Source organism: Scleropages formosus, chromosome 6 (genome assembly GCF_900964775.1).
Source record: "Scleropages formosus chromosome 6, fSclFor1.1, whole genome shotgun sequence".
NCBI lineage: Eukaryota > Metazoa > Chordata > Actinopteri > Osteoglossiformes > Osteoglossidae > Scleropages > Scleropages formosus.
In genome coordinates, this window is record NC_041811.1 from 30,818,922 (window position 1) to 30,845,513 (window position 26,592).

Below are 26,592 nucleotides of genomic sequence, written 5' to 3' on the forward strand. Positions count from 1 at the left end.
GTGCTCTGGTTTTCTCCCACACTCCAAAGACATGCTGTTCAGGTTCACCCATAGTGTGAGTGACAGAGCGAGAGTGTGTTCCACTCATGTATGGATGAGTGAGCCAGTGTAAGTAGTGTATCTAGCAGTGTAAGTCACCACGGTGAGTAAGGTGCGTGGGCTGGTAACACTACGTAGAGTTCATTGGAAGTCGCTACAGTATAAGTACTGTGATGTAAAATATCCAGCTGCACAAATGACTGCAAGGGAAAGTTTCTTTAGTTACAAGGGTTTGCTGAGCAAATAAATAACGTTGTAATAATAATCATAAACCGGCTGTCCTCCAGCGGAAGGGGTTCGAGTGCGCGCTGAAGAAAGAGCGAGAAGTGTGGTAGGCTTCGTAATCGCCGTCAGCAGAGATTCTCGCCGAAGAGAACGGGAACGCTCTGAATTGTCCACACTGTCCATACGTCCGTCGTCCACATGGCGGTTCGCTCTACAGCCATCAAGCAATCTGGTGCCAAAATGGGGGGAGGGGCATTTTTCTTAAACATCCCCTCCCGTGATACTGCACAGGCTCCAGACCCAGGGGGTGTGTGCACCAACCGCCCCGCTACACACGCGCACCCCATCTACGACTCCTTCCCCCTGCCGTCATTAAAATGGAGTTCCAGGAGCCCCCATTCGTCTTGCTGACAGGCGCGCTATCGATCGGCCTGGGAGCACAACGCAATTCCCGCCCTTTAAAACACTTTCTACTCTCCACAGGAGGTGGGGGCTGTTTTAAGAAACACACTCCCTGCACAGGGGGCTCGCTGGCATGGAAGTTAAAGGGGAGTCATTGGGAAAGGGTCATGTATTTGATTCGACTGCTGCGGGCCAACAGATGAACGACCGGGGTAGCCGTGCCGATTTGCACTTTGACACGCCGAGAGGACGCGGAGGCGAAACACGGCAAATTACCCACGATGCCACATTGCGGGTCACCCTCCAAAAGAAGATCCCCGAACACGACGGCGGTCCTCGGCCGGCATGGTGCCTTGACACCTTCCCAAGCCGACGAGACTCACGCGGTCCTTCTGTAGGATTAATGCTCGTTCACTCACATTACTTTTGTCGTTCTTCAAAGCTCCCGTAAGAAAAATGAGACTCCGCTACGTTACGTATTCCGCCCTGCGCGCTAAACACAATTCCCATCACTTACCCATCGCAGCTAAAAATAAATCACTGCCGAATATGACGTTTCCTGTTGCTGTGTTTTTACTTATTTGTCTGAAAACGTTATTTTCTTCTCGTATGGATTACTGCGGCCTGGAAAAATAATGCACTGGGAGGACAAAAAAAAAAAAAAAAAAAAAAAAAAGCCGCTTCAGACCTCACGCAGTACGGTGGGGAGGGGTATGTTTAAAAACTACGCGCAGGCAGACCGTAGTACGTTCTAATGCCCATGCAGTGACTCATTCATCTCAGCTCCATTTCTGCCTCTTTGTATTAAGCGGAATGTGCGTGTACAGTTGCAGAAAGGACTAGAGAAAAGTGTTTGTGGAGGGGCAATAGCCCATAGGCCACAGCCCTCCTTAGGCATTTAGGAAATGATGAGCTTCTCCCACTTTACATTTATTTATTTAGCAGACGCTTGTCTCCAAAGCGACCTCCAGTGAACTCTATGTAGCGTTATCAGCCCACACACCTTATTCACCGCAGTGACTTACACTGTTAGATACTGTGTGGAGTCTGCATGTTCTCCCCATGTCTGCTCGGGTTTCCTCCGGGTGCTCTGGTTTCCTCCCACAGTCCAAAAACATACTGTTCAGGTTCCCCCGTAGTGTGTGAGTGACAGAGAGTGTGTGTGTGTGTGTGTGTGTGTGTGTGTGTGTGTTCCACTGATGTATGGATGAGTGACCCAGTGTAAGTAGTGTATCTAGCAGTGTAAGTCCTTGGGTGCTCTGGTTTCCTCCCACAGTCCAAAAACATGCTGTTCACGTTCCCCCGTAGTGTGTGAGTGACAGAGAGAGAGAGTGTGTGTGTTCCACTGATGTATGGATGAGTGACGCAGTGTAAGTAGTGTATCTAGCAGTGTAAGTCCTTGGGTGCTCTGGTTTCCTCCCACAGTCCAAAAACATGCTGTTCAGGTTCCCCCGTAGTGTGTGAGTGACAGAGAGAGAGAGTGTGTGTGTTCCACTGATGTATGGATGAGTGACGCAGTGTAAGTAGTGTATCTAGCAGTGTAAGGGAAGCCACACGGATGAAGGGAGAATATACAAACTCCACACCGACTGAGTAGGGATCGATCCCATGTCCTCTCGCACCACCCAGGAGCTGTGAGACACTCGCTGTGCCACCGTGCCACCATGCCACCATGCCACCCTTTCTAGGGAAGGGAAAAGAGTCGTGGCAGATTGTTTCTTCTATCCTTCCTCTGACTCCGGTCACTGTGGAGGAGGGTGAACAAGAGCCCTCCTATGATCCCACTCATTGTGGCACCCCGGTCTGCCCTGGAAAGCGAGCGCTGACAGAGGGAAGCGCGAGCGCAGAGAGTCGGTGAGAACGGCGGCTCCGCCGGGGACGCCTGAGGGAGAGAAACCGTCAATAAGGCAGCAGCCATTAATCCCTCTGACAGCCTCCTGACCGCTCCATCGACGCCGCGACTACATCCGTCTCTATCCGGCGCGCGGCGTTTGCGGTGCGCCGCGCGCCGACCCGGACGGCTAGCGCATACCAATGACGCGGCGAGGAGCGAGCATTTGTTTTTCTTCTCATTATTTCCACTTCTCTTTTTAGGACCCGTGTTTGTCGAGCACAAATCTCAATCGTCCCCCCGCTCCCACTGGAGTAGGCATTTGCGGACCGAGAGGGTTGACACGGTGTCGGCGTCACGGTGATGGCGTCGGCGCCGGTGTCGCGCGCTCTGCGGCAGGGTCACGACGGCAGCGCAAAGCTCTCCGACGGCTCAAGCATTTCGTCGCTCTTCAAGTGCCGGCTTGCGCGGCACGTCCATCTGGGTGCGTAAAGGCATGTCGCGGATGTACACGTGCACAGATTTGTTTTCTAAGAGACGTTGCCGAGAAACATCTCCATGTTGGAGATCCAGATGATACCTGGCGTTCCAAGCAAGGCCTCAACCCGTTGGGACTTCACCATCGGCGCATTATTCAATTGCAGTCTGTGGTGTGCCGAGGCCCCCGGGACACGCATCACAGTATCACAGTATGCGGGTGAGGTATCGGGTGCGTACAGGAAGTCAGGAGGACAAGGCGCTGCGGGCGAAATCGGCTCAACGCCACGTCGTGCCGACCGATGAATCCTGTCGTCCTTAGAATGAAAAGCAGCGGGCGGCTCACAGCAAGGACCCCGGAGACCTACGTTCGCCCCTCTTGAACCGGGGGTGTGCGTTGCCTTCAAAAAGTGGGACACAAGAAGCGGATAACTGACCACAAATCCACATCGCGTTGGTCGCTCACCTCTCGGTCCTTCAGCTTCATGGCCAGCACCAGCTGGTGCCTGTGGTTGGTCAGGGCCTCGCGGTAGTTCCCCTTGGAGAAGAATGCCGAGCCCAGGTTGCCATGAGCCCGGCATTCGCCCGTTTGGTCACCTGGGACGGGGAAAACGATATTTGCACGTTGGAGTCAACAACGGCTCGAGCAGCATTCAGGAGAGGAAAAACGAAAACGATCTGAGAGGCGACAGGGAACCTAGAAAAAAAATGCAACAGCTTTGTTATCCTAATAGTTGAGGACAACATCCCTGATAGTCTGGAGAAGACAAGCAATGGTTCATCACCCACCATTACCTTAAAGCGACACACCTGCATAATGTCCCCACCTAACTAGCTCGCCTTTGACCCACGACTCAAATGACGAACGTATACTTGCTCAGCAAAGTCGCGGGAGCGGATTACGGCCGCACACGTCCCTGCCGCATACCAATCGGCTGAGCTCATTAAGAGTACGTCGGCATTCCTGTCACTACAAATATCAGGGGTCTGCAACGCGGTGTGGAAAATCATTAGCTCCTTAAATTAATAAGGTAAATTAATATGAAGAATTACACTGTTCAAAGGGGACCTGAATAATGCCACCCCGAGGTGCTTTTTACTGGAGCGGCGAAAGGGAGCTGGCGATCGGCAGCAGTTGTGGAGCTGGACTTGGATGCAAAAGCAGCACAATGAAATCAGATGAGGACAGAGCGAGGTACACATAAGCAGGAGGTGTGTGTGTGTGTGTGTGTGTGTGTGTGTGTGTGTATAACCTGCTGTTGTACCTTTGAGCGCCGAAAAACGGTTTCTGCACAGTAAACTGGTGAGGTACGCTTTACCCTACTGACCTAAGGTCTTCGCCACCTCTAAATCGTGCTGCATGTAACTGGTGCTCTTCTCTGTGTTTCCCAGTGACCAGTAGGCAGAGCTCAGCGCGGAGAACACCGAGCCGCGCAGCTTGAGGCTGCAGGTGCCGATCTTGAGCGCGGCCTCCAGCACCACCACGGACGCCCCCTGGTGGCCGGCGGACAGCAGCTCCTGGCCAATGACTGACACCACCACAAAGGGGCTCTTGTCCAGCTTCATTTTCTGCAGCTGCTGGTAGGTAGGCTCCAGGGACTCTGTGGGGGGTTGGCAAGGGAACATTTGTTAGGGGAGTGAAGAGGAGAAAGCAAAGAGGGAGCTAAACATCCTCCAGCTGAGGAACCAGGCAGAACAGAACCCTCAAGCTCAAGAAGAGGGAGGGAAGAACGCAGATGCGGTAGAGAAGGGGCCCCTATCTGGTCCATATGCCCCGAAAGGGATTCACCCTGTCTGGCTTCCAGCCACTCTTGCACCTTAAACACAGTCAGTCTGCGATGCTTACTGAAAAAAACTGGCATTAACTGAGGATATATCCTCAGCTACTATCATTATATTTCATAATATAATGGCAATAACTATATAACTAACTATAATAACACATAACTGTATCCTATACATGATTAGGTTGGAAATATTGCCCGGGGAGGGTTACAAAAAGGGGTGCAGTTCTGGATGAATCTGTGACTTGAAAAATTAACTGTGTTTTGACTTGCAGTCTTTCAACTGGGAATGGAGTGGAATGGAATGGAATGGAATGGAATGGAATGTTATGGAGAGGGATGGAAAGGTGAGCTGCAGCAGCGCATAAGAAGGAAAGAAGGTGGGGAAGAAAAGCAACGGTAACGAGAGAACGAGAGATCACTCTGCTGGACTGTTGAGTTGGCCGGAAAAACAAAAAGTCCTCAAAGGCAGCACAAGGAAGTCAAAAAACCGCTTTCCTCCTCGAAAGCCCTGGATGGAGGTGTCTACCACAGAAATCAGTGTCCCACAATGGGAGGTCACATGGAGCTAATGTCCAGCAAAGGCACTCACTGAGCCAGCATCTCCTCCACCTAAGTGCAATATACAGAGGAGCCGAGCAATGGGACTTTGCTTGGAGCAGCACCATGCTGAGAACCTCATGAGGCCTCGCGAGAGAAGTAGACGCATCTCATGCTGAAAACGCAGCCCAGCATCCAGAAAAAGAGACCGGAGGTCTTCATTCCTGGTACCAGTCGGGGTGACATGCGGGGGTTTACCCCACACTATGGTTTATTTCACTCTACTCTACTACCCCAACTCTGCACTACTAGAGAAACCAGCAAATAGTTATGGTGACACCATCCCTCTAATTCACACACACAAGCTGAAACCGCTTGTCGGGGGGGCAGGGTTGCAGCAAACCAGAGCTTAACCCAGCAACACAGGGTGCAGGGCCGGAGGGGGAGGGGACACACCTAGGACGGGACACCTGTCCGTCACACGGCACCCCAAGCGGGACTCGAACCCCAGACCCACCGGAGAGCAGGACTGCGGTTCAACCCACTGCGCCACCGCACCCCCCTTAATCTAATTCATACACTAAATATTAAATATACTGTACGTGAATCTAAGGGCTTCCTTAATAAATACCTTCATTTCTCTCACCCTGTTTACCCCACAAGGGTGGTACCGCAGTGGTGTCATTCGCAGCCCACAGTCCAATGTGAGGACTTGCCGATATTGTGGAGCAGCTTGTGAAACTCTGCAGTGAGCTGGCAGAGGTGTGTGTGTGTGTGTGTGTGTGTGTGTGTGTGTGTGTGTGTGTGTGTGTGCGTGTGTGTGTCGAGCCAGGTCACTGAAACAGCAACGTATCCGTGGGATGGGGGCTCACGATCGGGCTCGGTTTAGAGAGGAAAATAGGCGACGACTCAGCCTGTCACTTACGATATTGTGCCTGAAAACCTTTGCTGGATCTATAAATCCTCCTTCGCAAACAACGTCGATGAGGAACAGAGGTCTGCAGTACACACACACACACACGCACACACACAAATACAAACACGCTCAGGCAAACAGAGCGAACGGCTGTGTGGTAAACAAACAGAGCAACGGCACCCCCCCCCCCCAACCCCCCACCCCCATAATGCCAAATATTACAAGTACACTCTTCCTGTGGCTCTTATTGTATTGTGCACTATTCCGGTGGGAGTCGATAAAGAAATACACATAAGCGAGTTTGAGGTCAGCGAGCATTTCGGTTGCTCTGGAAGACGGGCGTCGGCAGAGCTTCGGGAGAGTCGGCGACGGATGCGGAGAGACGGGCGCGGCGACGTACCTCTCAGAGGGGACTTCATGGCAGCCTCCACCATGCCCACCAGCAGCTGCAGGCTCTTGGGGTCCTGGGCCAGACCGGAGGCGAAGGCAGCCAGCGCGTCGGCATGGCGCCCCAGGTACTGAAGGGCAACACCCTGTCGGAAGTATGCCTGCGGAGAAGGGGACGGAGGCAGGAGAAAAGTTCGGTCCGGTTACCTGGCGGCTCGTAACGCAAAGCGGTCAGGATGAAACGCGAGGTTAACCGGACCCCTTTCTGTGGGCGAAGGCGAGTCCTGGAGCTCCGGACGGAGCGCAATTTACACGGTCTTGTGTTTCATCTGCCTGACTTCATTCCTGCCCCTGACTCGGTTCATTCTGTCATTTTAAAAAGCAACTGAGAGGTGATCCAAAAGCAGGTTAACATCAGTTCAAGACCCCCCCCCCCCCTTCCACATGACGCACGTCTTTGAAAAAGACACTGCCTTTCAAACCTTCAGCCTTAACTGTATATTAAGATAAAAGATGGAGCTGTATTGACTACTCGACAAACACGGCAACCGGGGCAGCTGGCCTTTAACTCCGAAAGCCGCGGGTTCGAATCCCACCTCCAGCCATAGTACCCCTGAGCGAGGTACACACACACACACACACCTTCAGAGCCGCTTGTCCCATATGGGGTCACGGGGAACCGGAGCCTACCCAGCAACACAGGGCGTAAGGCCAGAGGGGGAGGGGACACACCCAGGACGGGACGCCAGTCCGTCGCAAGGTACCCCAAGCGGGACTCGAACCCCAGACCCACCGGGCAGCAGGACTGTGGTCCAACCCACTGCGCCACCGCACCCCGCAATCTGAGCGAGGTACTTACCCTAAATTACTGCAGTAAAATGACCTGGCTGCGTAAACAGGGAAAATCATATAAGTCGCTTCGGAGAAAGGAAAAGTGCAAGGAAGAAGAGGAAACAATGCTTGCAAGAGAACGACCCCTAAAAAAAAATGAAACACCGCTTAATTATCTCCTCTCTAGACTCTGCCAGCCATGGTACAAACATGGTATGTTTGCATCAGTTGCTGCCTGTTTGTTCTCCCCACAACGCTGCCTACGTCCACACAGTGATGCACCGGGGAGGTGGGGGGGTCTCTGCTTTACTTAGGCCATTATCTTTCGCTGCGATGCATTTGCCGGCACCCCACCGCACCCCAGTAAAAGGCAAACCCGCGCGTCCTGACAGTGGCGTATCAGTAGGGTCTCCGCTCAATCCCGGCGTATTATCTCACGCTATTTCTCTACGGATTCCTTTCGCCGCGGCCCTACGTTCGCGCCCCGCGCTGCGCTTCCCGATAAAAGGCAAATCTCGAAATCCAGACAGTGGTACAGCAGCAGGGTGTCTATCTTGATGCGGTGAATTATCTCAACGCCCCAGTGCCATCCGGTGCCAGCGTGCCAAAGGCCAGTCCTGAAGCGGGCATTAATCTAACCAACGCGGACCATTGTATTTTTTGCAGTACATTCTCTAAATTTGCTTTTAATGCTGAAAAAAGAAAGGAAAAAAAAACGCATTAGCTCCTTAGCGGGGGAGTACGTCGGCCCGTGTCAGCAACAGGGGGGAATTACAGAAAATGAAACGTGATTCCTGGTGTTCGGTGGCTCATAATTCATTTAACTTTTCCTGGGCACTCCTCATTTAGAGTTGATGGATATAAATGAGGACAGGGATTAAAAGCAGTACAATAAGCTGCAGTGTAGCAGCGTTGCACAGAAGTGTGAGAAACCAGGCAGACTGGGTATTAACTGCCTCTTACGCAATCCGATCCACGGGACCGAGCAAGAGGATAAAGTATTTAGAAAAAAACACATAAATAAATAAAATCAGGCTGCGCCGAGTGTTTGGCGAAAATGTAGAACCCTCGAAATCCTTGACTAGAAGGATGAGTTAAGTTTCTCTTACTTTGTACTCGACGAGGACAAACAGCGCACAGACACGGGTGTGTGCTGTTCCTTCCGTCACACTATGCCAGTATGTTCTATTCACCCATTTTCACAGCTGGGTAATTTCACTACAGCACTTTTACATTACATTACTTCATTTAGCAGACGCTTTTCTCCAAAGCGACTTCCAATGAACTCTACGTAGTGTTATGAGTCCACACACCTTATTCACCGCGGTGGCTTACACTGCTAGATACACTACAATGGATCACTCCTCCATACATCAGTGAAACACACACACACTCTCTGTCATTCACACACTATGAGTGAACCTCAACAGCATGTCTTTGGAGTGTGGGAGGAAACCAGAGCACCCAGAAGGCTTACACTGCTAGATACACTATTTACACTGGGTCACTCATCCATACATCAGTGCAACACACTCTCTCTGTCACTCACACACCATGGGGGAACCTGAACAGCTTGTCTTTGGACTGTGGGAGGAAACCAGAGCACCCAGACACAGGGAGAACATGCATGTGCTGTGAGACAGCAGTGCTACTCGCTGTAGTACCATGCTGCACAATTGAGGGTTGGTACCTTGCTCAAGGGTACTACAACTGGCAGTGGGATTCAAACCTGCAACCTTTGGGTCCAAAGGCAGCAGTTCTAATCTCTACGTCACCAAGTGGCCGCTAGTAGCTTGCCCACAGTCCGTAAGGGTACATTGGTTCAAACGTTTTGGGCGAAGAGCGTTGCAAAAGCTGAGGTGTGCACACACACACGGAGGAATGAAGTGGACACACACACACAGTGACACACTCTAAACACTGCACATTAGGCCCAGACTGACCACTGACCACCCAACCACCGCCCTGCAGCAGGTGCTCGGACCAGACTCGACAAAGAGAGATGGGTTAGGTGGGACGGAGGGTTAGAAGGAAGACGAAGGAGACGAGCGGAAAGTTTAAATTCCCCCCCCAGAGAAACTGGAATAAAGGGAGACGAGTCCATCAAAAGACAACAAGCGGAGCGAAACACGATTCCGAAAAACGAAGCCGCCCAACGAACGAACGAGTCGCACGACCCCATTCCGAGTTTATCCTCTTTATTTTTGACCAGCAAATATGCTGATGCCACAGAAGCAAAAACTCCGTTTGCAGGTTTTTCTTTTCACCCCGAGGTGAGTTTGCGCGCGTCTGAAAAACAGCACAAGAGCAGAAAAAGAGAGCGAGCGAGCGAGCGAGCGTGTGTGTGCGTGCGCGCGTGTGTGGGGTGTTACTATGATAAAAGCTTTTCTTCTCTCTCCGACTGGTGAATATTTTATGACGACTCATTTGAAGTAGTTTTTAAATATTCCTGTTTTTTCGGGCTCCCGCGTCTCTAAAAGGAGCACATTACACACATAATAAGATGCGCTCCCATACGTTCACACACAGCTTTAAGTATACACTAATACAAAGGGACTAATATCCCTGCGTAATACATAAAACACCCAAGCGTTTGGAGAAAGGGTAAAAAAAAAAAAAAAAAATCGGGGAATAAAACGCAGAAAAATAAATGGGCAGATGTATAATAGATGACAAGAAAATAAAATGGCAGCGCAGAATCATTTAGATCAAGTGAATAAGACATGATGCGATAATGATAATTCCAGCGATGAGGACGGAGGCAGCAGAACAAATGAACGCTGTCGTTTCCACTGCAACGTCTCAGTTATACCAGCAGGGAGCATCACAACTAAGAACAGCAACTGCAAACACTGGAGGAGCTAACAGAACAGGTGTGTATTCCCACCAGCAGTCGTACGGATCTCCTCCCACAAAGCTGGTCGCCGGTAACTTAAAGATTAAAGACACATAGCATAGCGTTTAGAGGCCAAAACCCTGTGAGAACCGTCAGGGACCCCAAATCCAGCCACAGGGTGGCTGCCTAGCAACACCGCCTCAGCAACAGCCCTCCCAGCATCCGTCGGGCCCTTCCACGCGCTCCACACGAATGACACTGTCACCCTCTTTGGGGAAGGAGGAAGGAAGAGTAATTAAAAACCTTTGACAACACGGCAGAAGACTTTCTCGATTCACGTTCCTCCCTACATGTCTGAGCGACGGTGGTTCTTCAGGTGCTTCGTGCTGTGACGATGAAACAATCCTTGCGTCCCCATACCCTGTGTCAAGTTCTAAACATGCGATCAAGTATATTACTTTTTAAGGGCAGTTCCCTAATCAATAAGCCTCCTGCTGTCCTCCATTTATTCATTTAGTCAATGCATTTCTCCAAAGCAAATTGCAATGTTAAGGTACTTACTATTTACCCATTTACACAGCTGGGTAATATTACTGGAGCAATTCAAGGAAAGTACCTTGTGCCAGGATACTATAGCTAGAGGTAGGAATCAGACCAACAACCTTTGGGTCCAAGGCAGCATCTCTAACCACTACAATACCAACTGTCTTATGAACCACCTGACATTTAGAGACAGTTTTCTTCAGCCCCTTTCCCTTCCCTTCCCTTCCCCTTCCCTTCCCTTCCCCTTCCCCTCACTTCCCTTCCCTTCCCCTCCCCTCCCTTCCCCTTCCCTTCCCTTCCCCTTCCCTTCCCTTCCCTTCCCTTCCCCTTCCCTCCCTTCCCCTCCCCTCCCTCCCTTGCACTCCCCTCCCCTCCCTTCCCTTCCCCTCCCCTCCCTCCCTTCCCTCCCCTTCCTTCCCCATCCCTTCCCCTCCCCTCCCCTCCCTTCCCTCCCTTCCCTCCCCTCCCCTTCCCTCCCTCCCTTCACCTCCCTTGCCCTCCCCTCCCTCCCCTTCCCCTTCCCCTTCCCTCCCTTCCTTCCCTCCCCTTCCCCTCCCTTCCCTTCCCCTCCCCTTCCTTCCCCATCCCTTCCCCTTCCCCTCCCTTCACTCCTCCCTTCCCTCCCCTCCCTTGCCCTTCCCTTCCCTTCCCCTCCCCTCCCCTTCCCTTCCCTTCCCTTCCCTTCCCTTCCCTTCCCTTCCCCTCCCCTCCCCTCCCCTTCCCCTCCCCTTCCCCTTCCCCTTCCCTTCCCCTCCCCTTCCCCTTCCCTTCCCTTCCCTTCCCTTCCCCTCCCCTTCCTTCCCATCCCTTCCCCTTCCCCTCCCCTCCACTCCCTTCCCTTCCCTCCCCTCCCTTGCCCTTCCCTTCCCTTCCCCTCCCTCCCCTTCCCTTCCCTTCCCTTCCCTTCCCTTCCTTCCCTTCCCCTCCCCTCCCCTTCCCCTCCCCTTCCCCTTCCCCTTCCCCTTCCCCTTCCCTTCCCCTCCCTTCCCCTTCCCTTCCCTTCCCTTCCCCTTCCCCTCCCCTCCCCTCCCTTCCTTTCCCTTCAGCCAAGGCCACACAGTCCCAGGCCTCAAGGGCCACATTGCTGCAGATTTTTCATTAGTGCCTCATTAACACTAGAAATATCAGGTGACTTAACATATTATTCAATTAACTACTAGAGTACAGCAATTAAGAGGAGATACTGGGCAACAACCAGCTGGTACAGGACACTTTATAGCAAAGTGGTTAGCGCTACTGCCTCTGGATCCAAAGGTTGCAGATTTGAGCTCCGGATGTAGTACCCTTGAGCAAAATTGCTCTACTAAAACTACCCAGCTCTATAAATGGATACATAATTATAAGCTTGTAACCTTAACATTGTAAGTCACTTTGGAGAAAAGTATCAGCTAAATGTAACCCAGGTCACCGTGTGGCTTTCATGATCTGCAGCAGAGACCACCCTTGTCCTGAGGAGTGTTGGGTCTGTCTGTCTTCCCAAACTCAAAGCTTGTGGAAATAACGGCACGTAAAGCCACCCCCGAGATCTTCATCTCCCTGCCCGTCCGCTCAGGCTCACGCAATACACCGTGGAGATGATCTCATCCCCGACGGTCCGCTCTTCCACTTGCGGAGGCTGCTCCGAATAACAGAGCATTGTCCGCAACTTCAAACCAGTGTTTTCGCTACGACGCCACAACGCTGGGAGGGCCCCGTAACTCCGATCTCTGCTTGATGGCGGGTCACGCGCCACCGCCCCTTTTCCTGGCTCGCATGCTACGGCTGTGATCTATGAAGCGCGGCCAGTAATCACAGGCTCATCCTTACGCGGAGCCTAGAAGTGGGTTTATAAAGCACTTACGCACCACGTCTATTTATACGCGACTAATGTGAGCGCGCAATATGGGCCAAGCCGCAGAAGTAAATGAGTTTACAGAGAGTGTATTTACAAAGGGAGCACTTATCTGTTCTTCTGCACTGTGTTCCCCAAACCCAGATGGTGAACCACTGTCTATCAACAGTCAGACCCACAGGGTTCAAAGGTCAGCTGAGTCAAAGGTCAGCTGGCTTTGTGTGCCTTAGAGGACGAGCACAGGAAAACAGATCCCCTCGGGGGGGCCAAGTTCATGGTTTCTAACAGGGTGGCAAGTGACTAGAGTCAAACAACCACCTGACTGTTTCAACCATAATGCAAATCGCTCCCTACAGGTAAATGGTCAGCATTTCCCAGAATGCTCTGCTTTGCCTACCCGCTGGCTGAAAAACCAGTCATATATTCCTTAAAATGAGGATGAGTGACAGCTGGTAGAGCTGTCGTTAGAGCTGCTGCCTTTGGACCCAAAGGTTGCAAGTTTGAATCTCACCTCCAGCTGTAGCACCCTTGAGCAAGACTGTCGTTGTTAGGTGCGGTCAATTCGATGTCAATTCATGGCAACTCTATGGATACTTGTCCTGAAAAGTGTCCGGTCTTCCACCAACCGGCTAAGATTTGAAAATGGGGCATCCATGGCTGTGGCGATTTTGTCGATCCACCGCGTAGCAGGCCTTCCTCTTCTACGGTGACCTTCCACTTCACCCAGCATGATGTCCTTTTCCATTGACTGTTCTCTCCGCACGATGTGTCCGAAGTAAGAGACTCAAAGCCGTGTCATCTAAGCTTCCAATTACGTCTTTGGTTCGATCTGCTGCAGTACCCACGCATTTGTTTTCCGGACCATTCAGGGTAAACACAGGATTCTTCGCCAGCACCATAGTTCAAATGCATCAGTTTTCTTCATGTCCATCTTCTTCACTGTCCAGCTCTCTTGAGCAAGGTACTTACCTAAATTGCTCCAGGAGAATTACCCAACTACATAAATTTGTAAATAATTGTCAGCCGCTTTGGAAAAAAGCACCAGATAAATGTAACTGTGGCTTTTCCCGAAACGAAAAGGCCACACTGGCGGTAAACAGATATTGGAAGGACGGAGCCACAGTCAGAAGGGACATTCTGAGAAGGGTGTTGCTGCGAGGAATCAATGGGAGAGGTGCCCGAACCCACGGAGCAGAGTACGGAAAAGGTCATGCTTGGAGACAAAAATCGATGCGGCACCTTCTGCAGTCACGCTCTGTCGCATCGGCGGTACGCACCATGAGGGGCGCAAAACAAAAGCGGAAGACGGACGAAATCGCGCAGGTATGGCTCACAGCGGGCCGCAGACCTGAGCCGGCGAAATGATAAATTTGAGCCATGGATAAACAGCATCAACTTCACAGGGATAAAATAGAGCCTTTTGACTTCCCACCGACAGCTATTAAAGCGATCCTGCGCACAGATGCAGGGGTGAGCAGCTCGAGCGGACCAGGACCTGACGGGACACAGCAGCGCGCAGAGGTGAAAGGTCACTCCGCTCTCATCCCTGACACGGAATCTCATTTGTCCCTTGCCATCTTGTAAAAACTGCACTTAATTAACAGTTGCTCACATTCATAATCACAACTTAGATGAATCATGAACAGATGGTGTTTGGCAAGAAGAGCAAAAGGCCAGTGAGCGATAGGAATGGAAAGGGGATTTCAGGCTCAGCAGAAAGAAGGAGAGAGAGAGAGAGAGAGAGAGGACACGGCCCTCTGGGCATGTTTGGGTTCAGGAAGCACTAAAATACAGGTAAGGAATTTTATCCACAAAGGTCTTGAGAAACGTGCCGAGAGCTGTAGTTCTGGGGTGCAGCCGCTCTTGTACTGCAAAATAAGCAATGCGTTAACACACTCGCATCATGTATGCCTCGCCCAGCTCCTATCTTTTACACCGCTGAGAAATTTCATTAGCCGCTATGCCATAATTACTTCTCTGGAGCTCGGATTTTCAGTCTTTATTTCCTTCATTCGCCTTAATTAGCCTTGATAATGAGCAAGGCTGCAGCAAATAAGGGCCACCTTTTCATAAATAATGAATTGCAGTGATTTACAACATTACAATTAAGTTTCCCCATATATTATTTGTCCATTAGGGCCAATTTCCAATAAAAAGTGAAGCAAAGGGGGATTTATTTTCCTATTGGAGAGAAAGAGCAATGGGAATGATGTCATTATATGACATCATGTGTTTTTGCATTAGACGCCCTCAGGCTGTTTTCAGGACTTCACAGCTTTACATGGCATGTACAGAATAAACCATTCAGTGAGCCAGATTTTTTACCCTGGCAACAAAGGTCAAGTGCTTGGCTCAAGCGCGGCAGCGGGTCCCAGCGCTCACGCAAACGGACCGTTTGTGTTGGAAAAGGAGAGCAGAAAATCTCGAGCATTTGTTTGACAAACAGTGCCATTGTTCGGCGAGGCCTCTGTTCTTTGTTAGGGCGGAAATCGCTCAGCCTGCGGGATCGGGCGGGAGGCTCTGATCTGCGTCCTGTGCCCGCTGAACCCTGTGGGCCTACAATTACAGGTGAACGCAACCTTAGCGTCTGCTAGAGGAATCCCCCCCCCCCCCCCAAGAAGACAGCGTAGGTCCTCCAATAAAACAGCCACACTCATCTTGCTGCGGACTCAAAGGGTATCAAACAACATCTTCTTGCTTCCCAGGGAGCTGGGAAGGGACTTCAAAAGTGCTTTTGTTCCCTGCTATCGTGAGGAGGCACGTGGCGGCATGTGGCGGACTTTGATTATGGGAGGAAAAAACAGTCCAAGAGTCTTGATTCAGCATTACTCAGTAGTAAAAGCCTTTAACTGAGCTCAATTCAAACGCCCTCGCCGAGCGGGGACGCCGGCCCCAGCCGTCACGTGATTAGCCATCGGGCACATCGGCGGCAAACTCATCCGTGAAGATAGCATCCAAGGTGATTTCTGGACAGATGAGAAAGATGGATGGGTCGTGATACCACAAGTCGAAGAGATAGAAGGGAATTAGGGGTTTTAGCTCAAGGGGTTTCGGGGAGCGAAAAGCTTTGTCATCTTGTTTCCATGGTGCTCGTCCATGCTGTTCTGCGCAGCACTGCTGACTCCAGGTTGCTGGAATGCGAGCAGGAGATCTCCCCAGCGATTGCCCCAAGGAGCGCGCCTTGATTCATAACACATGTGTGGGCCTTCGCATCGTGGTATAATTCTGCACTGGCTACGTTACACGTCTTACTACATCAATTTTACCGTGCCAAGTCCCAGGACTGGCTGCGGGGGTTCGCATCTATATTGCGTACGGTAACTGGATAACCAACAGGCCTGAGCCCTTCATTAAAGAAAACAGCCCAACGTTAATAAGCTGAACTTCAGCGGAGTTCATTTTGGCGTAAATGAAGTGCACTAACAAGGCGACGGCTACTTTAACCAGCAGCGCGATAGAAAGAACCACGTATCCACACATCAGCACCATGCCCCCATTTACTGTAGGTGTCTCCAGCACAGGACTTAAGCGAGCGTGTGCTCGTTCCCCGTAGCGAAATGATGGAAATGCTAGGAGCAGCTGATGATTCAACACTAATATTTGCGCAGTCCGCTCACTAGAACGGAGAACCGAAAACAGGAATATTCTCACTGAGATGTGAAGGTAAATTACAGCATGCAATGTCCCGCTGAATGAACGCGCGTGGCGTATCATATGTGCACCCACTTACGATTTCCGTATCTCTCGCAACGACAGTTTACGTTAAAGGGGTTGACCAATATGTGGCAGCCAGGAACTCGAACGTTCAATGAATCCTACCCTGTCCTGATATACCGCTAACAACATATTGTGACATGGATTACGCATATATGACGCATAATACCAAAGAATGTCACGTGACCAAAACAGTATCAGTTCACTTTTTTCTTAAACATTTAAATGATTCTGCAATGTTTCGCCACCTAAACCCATTCAAGAAGATATCTAGCCATACGGAAGTCGGGTAAAATTCCCTCCGGGACACTGAACGAGCCAGCAGAGCTCACCATCGGAGGTGACACGGTGACACCACTCGAACCCGCGTATCGGGCACAGTTCCTTTTTGACCCCTCAATGCGAGATTAATTTAGGAAGAAACAACCGGATGCTCTGCAGCAGCCGAGGCGCAACGTCCTTAGTCCCTCAAGGGCAAAGCAGTCCCATTATGTATCCCGTCCCCCTTCCCGTGGAGATAAGGCGGCCAGGTTTTCTGCCCACCTGCAGGAAGATTAAGGCATTAGGAAGTGAACAACAACCTTAATTGAAGCTCCCATTACCAACAGCCCTAGCCATGAAAGCAGTCTAGCAAGTAACACGCCTAATCTCCATGAATATTAATCTGACTGACGTTGGAAGGCTAACCAAACACCATTAATCTGTTAGCGGTTACAACGGTGTCATCTCCCCCCAACCCCCCACCGAGAGGGCGAACCCACACGTTCTGCCACCAGCTGGAAGCCTGTCACGTGATCCCGTCCAGCCAATTGTCGGGGACTTTGTCCTGGCCCCGGTCTCAGGAATCTCTGCCAGGCACACACACTCTTTCAGATGTGCAGTCTTGGAGTTAACAATCTAGGGAAAAAAATGCGAAACAAACACACGAGCCCAACACCATTTATAGACTGGCCTATAAAGGCAGCATCTCCCATACACACACACACATACACACAAATAATGGTGACTGGCTCCATCCTGGGAGTGAGGCTGGACTCCTTTGCTTTATTTATCCGCCCAAGGTTCATTTACGTAACTTATTTATCTCCACGTCCTCAATGTTTGCCTGCAAGTGTGTTTGTATGTATGTATGTTGTATATTTTATGCTGCTGCAACCAAACTGAATTTCCCTCTGGGATTAATAAAGTTTCGTTCTTTCAAACAGCAATATCCAGTCAGCATGCCGTTGCACAATTAGGAACAGTCTTGGCAGTGGAGATGAATTTCCCACCCACGAAAGGTAGTAACATTTCGCACTGCCTGCTCATGATCGCTGCAGCCCTTGAGGATGCGACTCCCTCTGTTCCTGCTCTCATACTTACCGTGTCGAGCAGCAGGTGGCGCGGTGGCTAAAGCAGCCGTCTCGCGCTCGAGAACCCGGGTTAATATCCCAGTTCTTACTATAGTACCGTTGAGCAAGGATGTTCTGTGTGCCATCGACTGAACCCTGACTCACAAGGACCACTCGTGCGGTTTTTGGGAACAAGGACAACGAAATGGTTTGCCTTCTGTGCAAGTCCAAACACAGGACATGGAAACTCCGCACACCCCGAGCAGGACTCAAACCCCACAGCTGCTGAGCGGCTCAGGAGCCGGGAGGCACCGGCTTTACCTGCATCCCCAACGTAAGCAAGGTACTTACCTTAATTTGCTCTAGTAAAAACACCCATCTGTACAAATGGGTAAATAACTGTAAATGCCCTAACACTGTAAGTCTCTCTGGAGAAAAGTGTCAATAAAATGAATGAATGTAAATCGTTGTAAGATGCTTTGCAGAAAACCACCAGCAGAATCTATAATAAAAAATATTATTGCCTGTAAGATAGAGGATGAAAAGCATGCGCATCTCTCGCTTTGACGAGTGGCGGCAGCCTTGGGCACCCCGAGCCGAGTACGGCAGAAATGAGTAAGGACGTCCAGTGCCAGTCCACTGACCTCTCTTTAAGAGAGTGATGTGACCCAGCGGGACCTTAGGCTGCTTTGGGTTGGCTGAGCTGATGGAATGTGCCTCGGCCTGGACAACAAATGGATGTGGAGATCGGTGAGGTGGCGGCGGGAGGAACAATGGATGGGAACAAGCGCAGTCGTGTTCTCTTTATTAAAAGCCATTCATCACGGCCGCATGGGAGTAATGGCGTAGGGAGCACGTGCGTGATCAAAGAGAGGCCTGGAGCCTAACTGTATGCGCTGCTGTCCACAACAGGCAGCCAAGTCACGGGACTGGTTCCATCCAAGGCACTGACTAACCCCCACCAGTTAAGAGCACAATGCAGATGCTGTCATGCGGGGCCGAGAGAACGGGGACGGCAGGACCCAAGCGCGGAGTCGTTCGTCTGGATTCAGGGGATAAGGCAAGTTGTCGGAGTTGGGGACAGGCGAACGGTCGGTCGATCGGCGGTCAGAGTCAGAACGAGGATCCATGGACGACGTCAGGGAGCGAAGCGAAAGGTCGGTCGGTCTGCGGTCGGCGCTGAAACGAAGATCCGTGGACGTGTTCGGGAAACAAAGCGAAGGAACGAAACCCGAAAGACGAGAACGGAGAACAAGTGTTGACTGTTCACTGGACGTCACGAAGGAGGGCGGTTGTCTCTGACGAGATTCCGCAAAGGTATGGGAGCTGAGGAGGGTCTTTTAAAGGGTGAGCAGTTAGTCAGGTGCTGGACCAGAGTCAGGTGCTGTCGGTTGAGTTGTGGGCGTGACAGTTACATAATTAACAGCTGACCCTGGACCGACCGGTAATTGACCGCATCTTGGGTAAAGAGACACCTTTATCCCCAGTGAGTGTGCAAGGGGCATGTATAATTCAAAAATTTTATCGTACGGGAGTACAGGCTATACATATTAGTATAGTAAGGTAGTGATTGTATACCTTCACTATGCAAAGCACCAGTGCATGCTGGGAGTTCTGTTCAGTGCTGATGGCAGCTGTCTCGGGCTTTGACAATAATGGAAAAAAAAATGCACTACGCCCCTGTTGTTAGCCCCCCTCAACTGTAATTACTGCCCCTGACAACAGAGCCCAGTGACAGTGTGCCTGACTGAAATCACGCTCTGCACCCAGAGCAACCGCAGTCCGATGAGCCTGTTGGCGTCTTACGTTTTATCCGCTCCTTCTTCAACAACTCCTACGAGCACCATTTCTGCATACGATGTACTACGGTAAGTTTTGTCAGAGGCTGGACTCCTGCGATAGGTCCTACTGCAGACGTGAGGAGAAGGTCGAGCTAATCCGACTTAAAGACAGCCCTCAAGTGGATACGCACAGGCAGCTGTCAAAGGACGAGCAAGACCTCGAAGCTCCGGCGCACCGCAACTCTGCACCTGAGATTTCCAGCTGTCCCATTACTTTACGCCTCGAATCAGACCGAGGCATCGGTCTAGCGAGAGGTTAGCTCCCCCGGACACGTCTACAGTAGGGACCGGGAACTTAATTGGAATCGCTGCGGCTGCAAGGAATGGACAAAAGACTCATTTAATGGGTTATTTATTCTAAGAAATAGAGTGACAGGCCTAAATAGCATTAAAATCTGATAAAAGCCTTGCATGTCCCTGAAGAGGGAGGACATGCAAAGTGACACCGCCATGTCAGCCGCAGTCGATTCTGTCAAGCTGTCTGCGGACACCTTCATCACAGATGCAGAAGGAGAAAAACTTAAGGGACCGTGAAAAAAAACCCATATCCCTACGGTCAATGTCAAAAAACTGGAGTTTGAATCCACTGCATGCAGAGATTTGGGTTCAACAACAAGTCAGGCGTACACCAGCTCTTTCCGCGAAGATAAACAACATTCTTATCATAAAGATCTTACCCGTCTTTTACCCTATGCACTCAGAATACAATGAAAAACATCAAACAGTTTGACACACGTGTCCTTCATGCAGTTTTGACAAGGACACAACTGGTAATACAGCCACAGATACATGCAGTCAACCCCACATACGTGACTCACAAGAACCCAGCTTCCATGCCTGGATATGGAGGTGGACTCTGGACCATCGTGGTTCTAATTTGGACAAGAAGTTACCGATAACGAACGAACGAATGAATGAATGAATGAATGAATGAATGAACGAACGAACAAATCAAACAAAATCCATCATTCTAAGTGAGAAACAATAATTTGGTTACAAAATATAAAATACATTGGTGTTTTCATGGACATGAATAAAAATGTTTGTTTATTCTAGTGTTTTAACTTATTTTAGTTGTCTTAATTTTAGGGAGCAGATTTTTTCCATAAGAATGACTTGAACCATGTTTATGCGAAGAACGGGTGTACTCACACACTCACACACACTGACTGAAACTGCTTGTACCGAGCGGGGTTGCGGCGAACCGGAGCCCAACCCGGCAACACAGGGTGCAGGGCTGGAGGGCGAGGGGACACACCCAGGATGGGACGCCAGTCCATCACAAGGCACCCCAAGGAGGACTCAAACCCCAGAACTGCCAAAGAGCAGGACCCAACCAAACCTGCTGTGCCACCGTGTAATTTTGCTTAAAATTAAATCAGTTCCCATCTCAAGGCATCACAGCAACCCTGTGGTTACAAGTTTGGTTCCCTTACAATTAATCGCCCTTCCAATAATAAATAATATTATTCATTCTTAGTAAACAAAGATCTTGGTTGATGTGCTTCACTCAGTGGGTTTCCCTCTCTGTTTCTTCTTTTCTTTGTCTGACACTCTCCTGACACACACACACACACACACACACATACACACACTCCTTATTGTTCCTTTTTCTCAGATCTCTGGCTTACAGATCTAAGGCTGCAGCCACACAAAGCATTGGTAAGAACAGCCCCCTTCCACCCCCCCCCCCCCCGCTGTCTCCCCGTTAATTAAAATCAGAGGTGTCTTCATTGCAAGTTTGCTGTCTTTGGCATGAGAGAGATCCCCACATGAGCAGGACTGTGGCAGATACTGCTAAGAATATCACGCTGTAACTACACGTTCGCCTTGCCAGAAGCTTCTGGGGTTTCCAGGTGTGGTGCAACAATTAATATCCTCCGCACTCCCCAGCACGGGGCTTCACGATGGCCTCAGCTGCAATGCCAATACGCACAACACACACTCTGTAGCGCAAACCAAATGCTCAGCGCTTGGATGTTGACTAAATACTACTCCAGTGTAAGATTCTGGATTATTCTATGTAATCCCATTAGCAAAGGGTTAATTGAGTAATGGGTTTCCACTTGCTGCAGACAACTGCAGAGAGGATTCCCACCCAAGCAGATGGGAGGCAGATAATCGAGGGGGGAGACGACGCATTAGTCGAGAAGAGCAGCGGGCCAGCACCGCAGTCACTGACGCACGCGCAGCCTTCACGGCCCAGCACTGCGGACACCCCATGCTGAGAAATGCGAGAATGCGCAGACTCCAGAACGTGTAATCCCCAATCGCAGAGGCGTACCAGCGGCTTTTCGGGGGCGCTGGGCTGTAAAGCTACAGACCCACAGATGGCCAAACGTCCTTGAGAGAAGATGAAGCGATCGGAACGTGCAGACAATGGCAACGTGACGCGCTCGGCTCTCCTCTTTCAAGGCGCGGCTTTAAGGTGCTCGCAGCAGGTGAAGCCCGCATCTCTGTGCGACCTTCTAGAAAAGGAGGGGATGAACAGAATCTGCGGGGATGTCCGCCCCTAGCACAACGGCCCGTCCACAGTAAATGATGGTACAAAATAGAGGGCAAGACCAAGGATCCCAGAGCACTCAGGTGTGGGTACCTGGGCAAACTGAGGGATGGAGGATAAGGGATGGCCACAGTGAATCCATGGAATGAGCCCATCAACATTACTGTGGCAGGATTACAGACGTGAACAACACACATATTTGCATAATGACCCCCTGCAGGGTGACCTTTAATAGCCACTTGCTTGTCCAGACAGACCGCATTTAGCCAGTCCTAAACGCGCCACTTTGAGCACACCTGGCACATCAGCGCTGGCCTCTTTCCAGCCATAAAACATTCAGTTTGACTCAATTAAAGGGCAGACGTGATGATGGCGGTGGTGGTTTTATTGTTCAGAAAGTGTGACAGAAAGGAAATAAATGTTTAAAAAAAAAAAAAGAAAAACCTTTTTCCCCATGCTGGTACAAAGACGAGCCCCTGCCTACCGAGCCCCCCTCAGTTTTGATCGCCGTCGGAAGCAGGGATCCCCGCAGCGCTGTTGCGTCTCAACATTTTCCCCGAGATCCCTCCTGAGCATCAGCGAGGCAATGTACCACAGAAGCTTACGTCACTCGGAGGCAATTTAGCCGACGCAATCCCGACACGAAGGCGACTCCGGCCAGATGGGCTCCCCGAGCCAAGCGTCTTGCCGGGAGCTCGTTCCGCACGCAAGCTGGAAACGCGCTACACCTGCTCCGCACAGGTTCTTCCAGGGAGCAGAAGAAGACCGCGAGTCAAAGGACTTTCTCGCAAGAACACGCACGCGCTTACGCGTACGTAAATACGTCCGGTGTGCGTACGGCGAGCTTCGCGGAAGACTCCGCGGCGAAGGAGCCAGCGCGTGCAGCTCGGTGACCGGACTGCACATGTGCACAGGATGGAGATATGATCAGCACATTCCTCTTGCTCCGGAGGGATTCTCCAGGGCTCTGAACAAATGGGGGATCACATGTCGTAAAATAGGAACAGCACAAAAAACACGAGAAGCAGAAGTCGAGCGGGAAAGAGGCCTTGGAAAGGAAGCGCGAAACAAAGGCTGCCAGCGGGTGACGGTTCCCGAATAGCAGTCGCCAACGTGGGCTGCGGCCGGCTGGCACCAGTCCCTGTAACGGTAAAGACCATACGATGGCACGTCCCAGGAACAGAGGGAAAGTCACTCTTGGTACGACGCTGCAAAACCTCGCCTGCTTCCGTACAGATGTAGCCGTATTAATAAATAAAACGAGCGGTCGGTGGAAACGATGTGCGAGGGAAAGAAATGAATAAGTACAAGTACGACGGCGGGGTTTATGGGAAAATGAATTCTAACGGGAAGAAGTGGACAAGCTGATCGCACATTCCGAAAGTCACTTAAGCCGTTTCACAAGATCAGTATAAAGTCAGCGCACAAATGTGCCCCCCCCCCCCCCCCCGATCCGCTCTTTTACACGGAAGAACGATTTTAATCATCTCCGTCTGAGATGCCGGTCGGCGGGTGGGGGATGGATGTTTCAGCAGCGGCGCTACGCATCTCTGGTCTTGCAACACCGCAGCCATCAACCACAGCCTGGGGCTGCCCGTCAAGTCGTGACCTTCGACCTTTTGTCATCAGAGGCAGCTTTCATTGCGACCACGTAACTGTGGCAGCCAGTCCATAAAGTGGTGAAGGGTGGACAGATGTGACCTCAGCAGGCACTTAGTAACCCGGACTGCCGTGTCACATGACATGGACGAGCGGTGGGGGGGGCAAATGGAGAATGAGACAGGTTGATACACGTAGGTAAGTCATCTAAATTTACTTATCACATCTACATTTATTCACTTAGCAACTTACACTGTTAAGTTACTTACAGTTATTTACACATTTATACAGCTGGGTAATTTTACCAGAGCAATTCAGGGTAAGCAACGTGCTCATGGGTACTACAGCCAAATGTTGGATTCGAACATGAGACCTTTGGGTCTGAGTTGTTGCGGTAAAGTATGCAGCACAGACACAGATCAGTAAGAAGAGTAAGAGAGAGTGTGGAAAGTCAGTAGGCTTGGTGTCACAGTGGCACAGCGAGTAGCGCTGCTGTCTCACAGCACCTGGGTGGTGCGAGAGGATGTGGGTTTGCTCCCTGCTCAGTCTGTGTGGAGTTTGCGTGTTCTCCCCGTGTCTGCGTGGGTTTCCTCCGGGTGCTCTGGTTTCCTCCCACAGTCCAAAGACATGCTGTTCAGGTTCCCCCATAGTGTGCGAGTGACAGAGAGAGTGTGTTCCACAGATGTATGGATGAGTGACCCATTGTAAGTAGTGTATCTAGCAGTGTAAGCCTTCTGGGTGCTCTGGTTTCCTCCCACACTCCAAAGACATGCTGTTCGGGTTCCCCCATAGTGTGCGAGTGACAGAGAGAGTGTGTTCCACTGATGCATGGATGATTCACCCAGTGGAAGTAGTGTATCTAGCAGTGTAAGTCACTGTGGTGAATAAGGTGTGCGGGATCATAACACTACATAGAGTTCATTGGAAGTCACTTTGGAGAAAAGTGTCTGCTAAATAAATAAATAAATGTAATGTAATGACTGACAGCAATGCACAAACCGTGGGGGTCACACAGCAGCCAACGGGTCACCAAAGAAAAGACACCGCACCAGCGGGCAAAAATGAAAGAGGGACCTGCTGCTGAACTCTTGAAGAAGGTGATTATCCTGAAATGCTTCAGTAAATATCCAGCTGTACAAACTGGAAGCTATGCGGTATGCTGTTTCCAAAAAAGAAAATAATAAAAAAAAAAAAAAAAAAAAAAGAAAAAAAAAAAACTTTGCTAAGCAAATGCTCATTGTACCGTGATGCGGGAGGCGCGAGCAAGCAGATGTCTCGGGGAGAGGCAGATACCCGCAGCAGGCAGAAACCCGATCCCGCTGCATCTCTGCGCAGGGATGCTGACGCCACCGTCGCTAAGCATACATGTCAGCGCACCCTCCCCAGGCGGCCGTCTGCCGCCCGCGGCCTTCCGCCCAACCGGCCCGTGTCGGAATTAGAGCAAACTGCAGCGAGGCCGTCGACGCGCGCCTGTCAATCGCCATCGGCCCCCTCCTCTTCCCCGCTCTCCTCGGCTCTTTGTTGATCTACAGCTGATAGAGCCGGACCGCTAGCTGAGAGCGGTACACGGACGCTCAACCTCCACCGAACCGGCGCGCCACAAATACCTACAACTCTACCAGGTACTTCATCTCAACGGGAAGAATATGACGGCTGTCCGGTCAGTCGCCGCCATCCCCGCTCGTTAAGCTCGGCCGAAACTTGCAAATACAAGGTCCGCGAGGGCAGGACTGAGAACATCTTCAAAAGAGGGGGATCTTAGCCTCTCCACCCTCCCCCCACCCCCACCCCGAGGACCAGGGGTCTACTGAGATCCAGTTAAGAGACCTCAACAGAAAGGCCTGCCGCCCCTTGTGGATACACTCTTTCAACTGCTGCACGTGGAGCCCTTCCAAAGAACAAGGTCACTTTGACCTGGAGGTCACTGGAGGAAAAGCAAAAGAGTCTCATATCTTCAAAGAAGCAGCAAAGAGGTGGAACAGAGAGAGGGAGCAGAGGGAGAAAGAGCTATCCATCTTATTCCTGCAGGACTCCTCATTAACGCTCCCCGAGCCATCTTCCCAGAGATAAAATTGGGGTTTGAGTGGTTTGTCCCCGTTTTATTTTTTTTTTTCCCCCCCGAAACCCACTGAGATCGTGGACTCTGGGGCAATTACAGGGAAGACAACCCAATCACGCCTGCGCCCGGCACCGGGACGTTCTGAGGGCGACTCTTCGGGTTAAACGGTCGCGCAGCTGTCGGAACCAGAAAGCTGACGGTGTAGCGGTTAGCGGTGCTCCCTGTGAACCCAAAGGTTGTAGGTTCCAATCTGACCACTAGCTGTTGGACCCTTGAGCCAGGTACTTATGCTGAACTGCTCCAGCTGTATGAATGAGTAAATACACACACGCACACATTTTCAGAACCGCTTGTCCCATATGGGGTCGCGGGGAGCCGGAGCCTAACCCGGTAACACAAGGCGTAAGGCCAGAGGGGAGGGGACACACCCAGGACGGGACGCCAGTCCGTCGCAAGGCACCCCAAGCGGGACTCGAACCCCAGACCCACTGGAGAGTAGGACGAGGTCCAACCCACTGCACCACCGCAGCCCCCTAAATGAGTAAATAATCATCCTTTAAAAAGAAAAAGCTTAACATCGTAAGTCGCTTGGGAGAAAAGCGTCGGCTGAGTAAACGTAAAACCTTCACCTAATGATCTGGCTCTTTTCTCCAGTTCCAGCCGTATTCCCGCTGCAGAATCTCGCTCTCCGCGGAACACGAGGCCTCGTCAGCTCTCGTACCCGTATCGCCGCATGGAGAAAGTGGGGCACAGCAAGCATTTACACAACAAACGCCTTGAGAAATTCCTCCGATTTGCGGCCCGCCGAGGACCGGAGGTGGCTTCGGGGATTCTCCGCCGCGCAACGTTTCTGCCTTCGGCTCAACCGACACCAGCCGCAGCGTCTCCTACGGACCGACTCGC

The 26,592-nt window shown here is 51.1% G+C and overlaps 1 protein-coding gene across 3 annotated transcripts in view; it reads right to left on the minus strand.

Annotated features, from left to right (window-relative positions):
- Positions 1–26,592, minus strand: part of ttc28 (tetratricopeptide repeat domain 28) — a 152,322-nt gene that overhangs the window by 43,460 nt on the left and 82,270 nt on the right. For all 3 annotated transcript variants that reach the window (XM_029252744.1, XM_018753462.2, XM_029252745.1), the window contains 3 exons: positions 6,615–6,762; positions 4,303–4,575; positions 3,441–3,571 (listed from right to left, as the gene is read on the minus strand). In XM_029252744.1, coding sequence (XP_029108577.1) covers positions 3,441–3,571; positions 4,303–4,575; positions 6,615–6,762 — 552 coding nt within the window. The remainder of the gene's footprint in view (positions 1–3,440; positions 3,572–4,302; positions 4,576–6,614; positions 6,763–26,592) is intronic.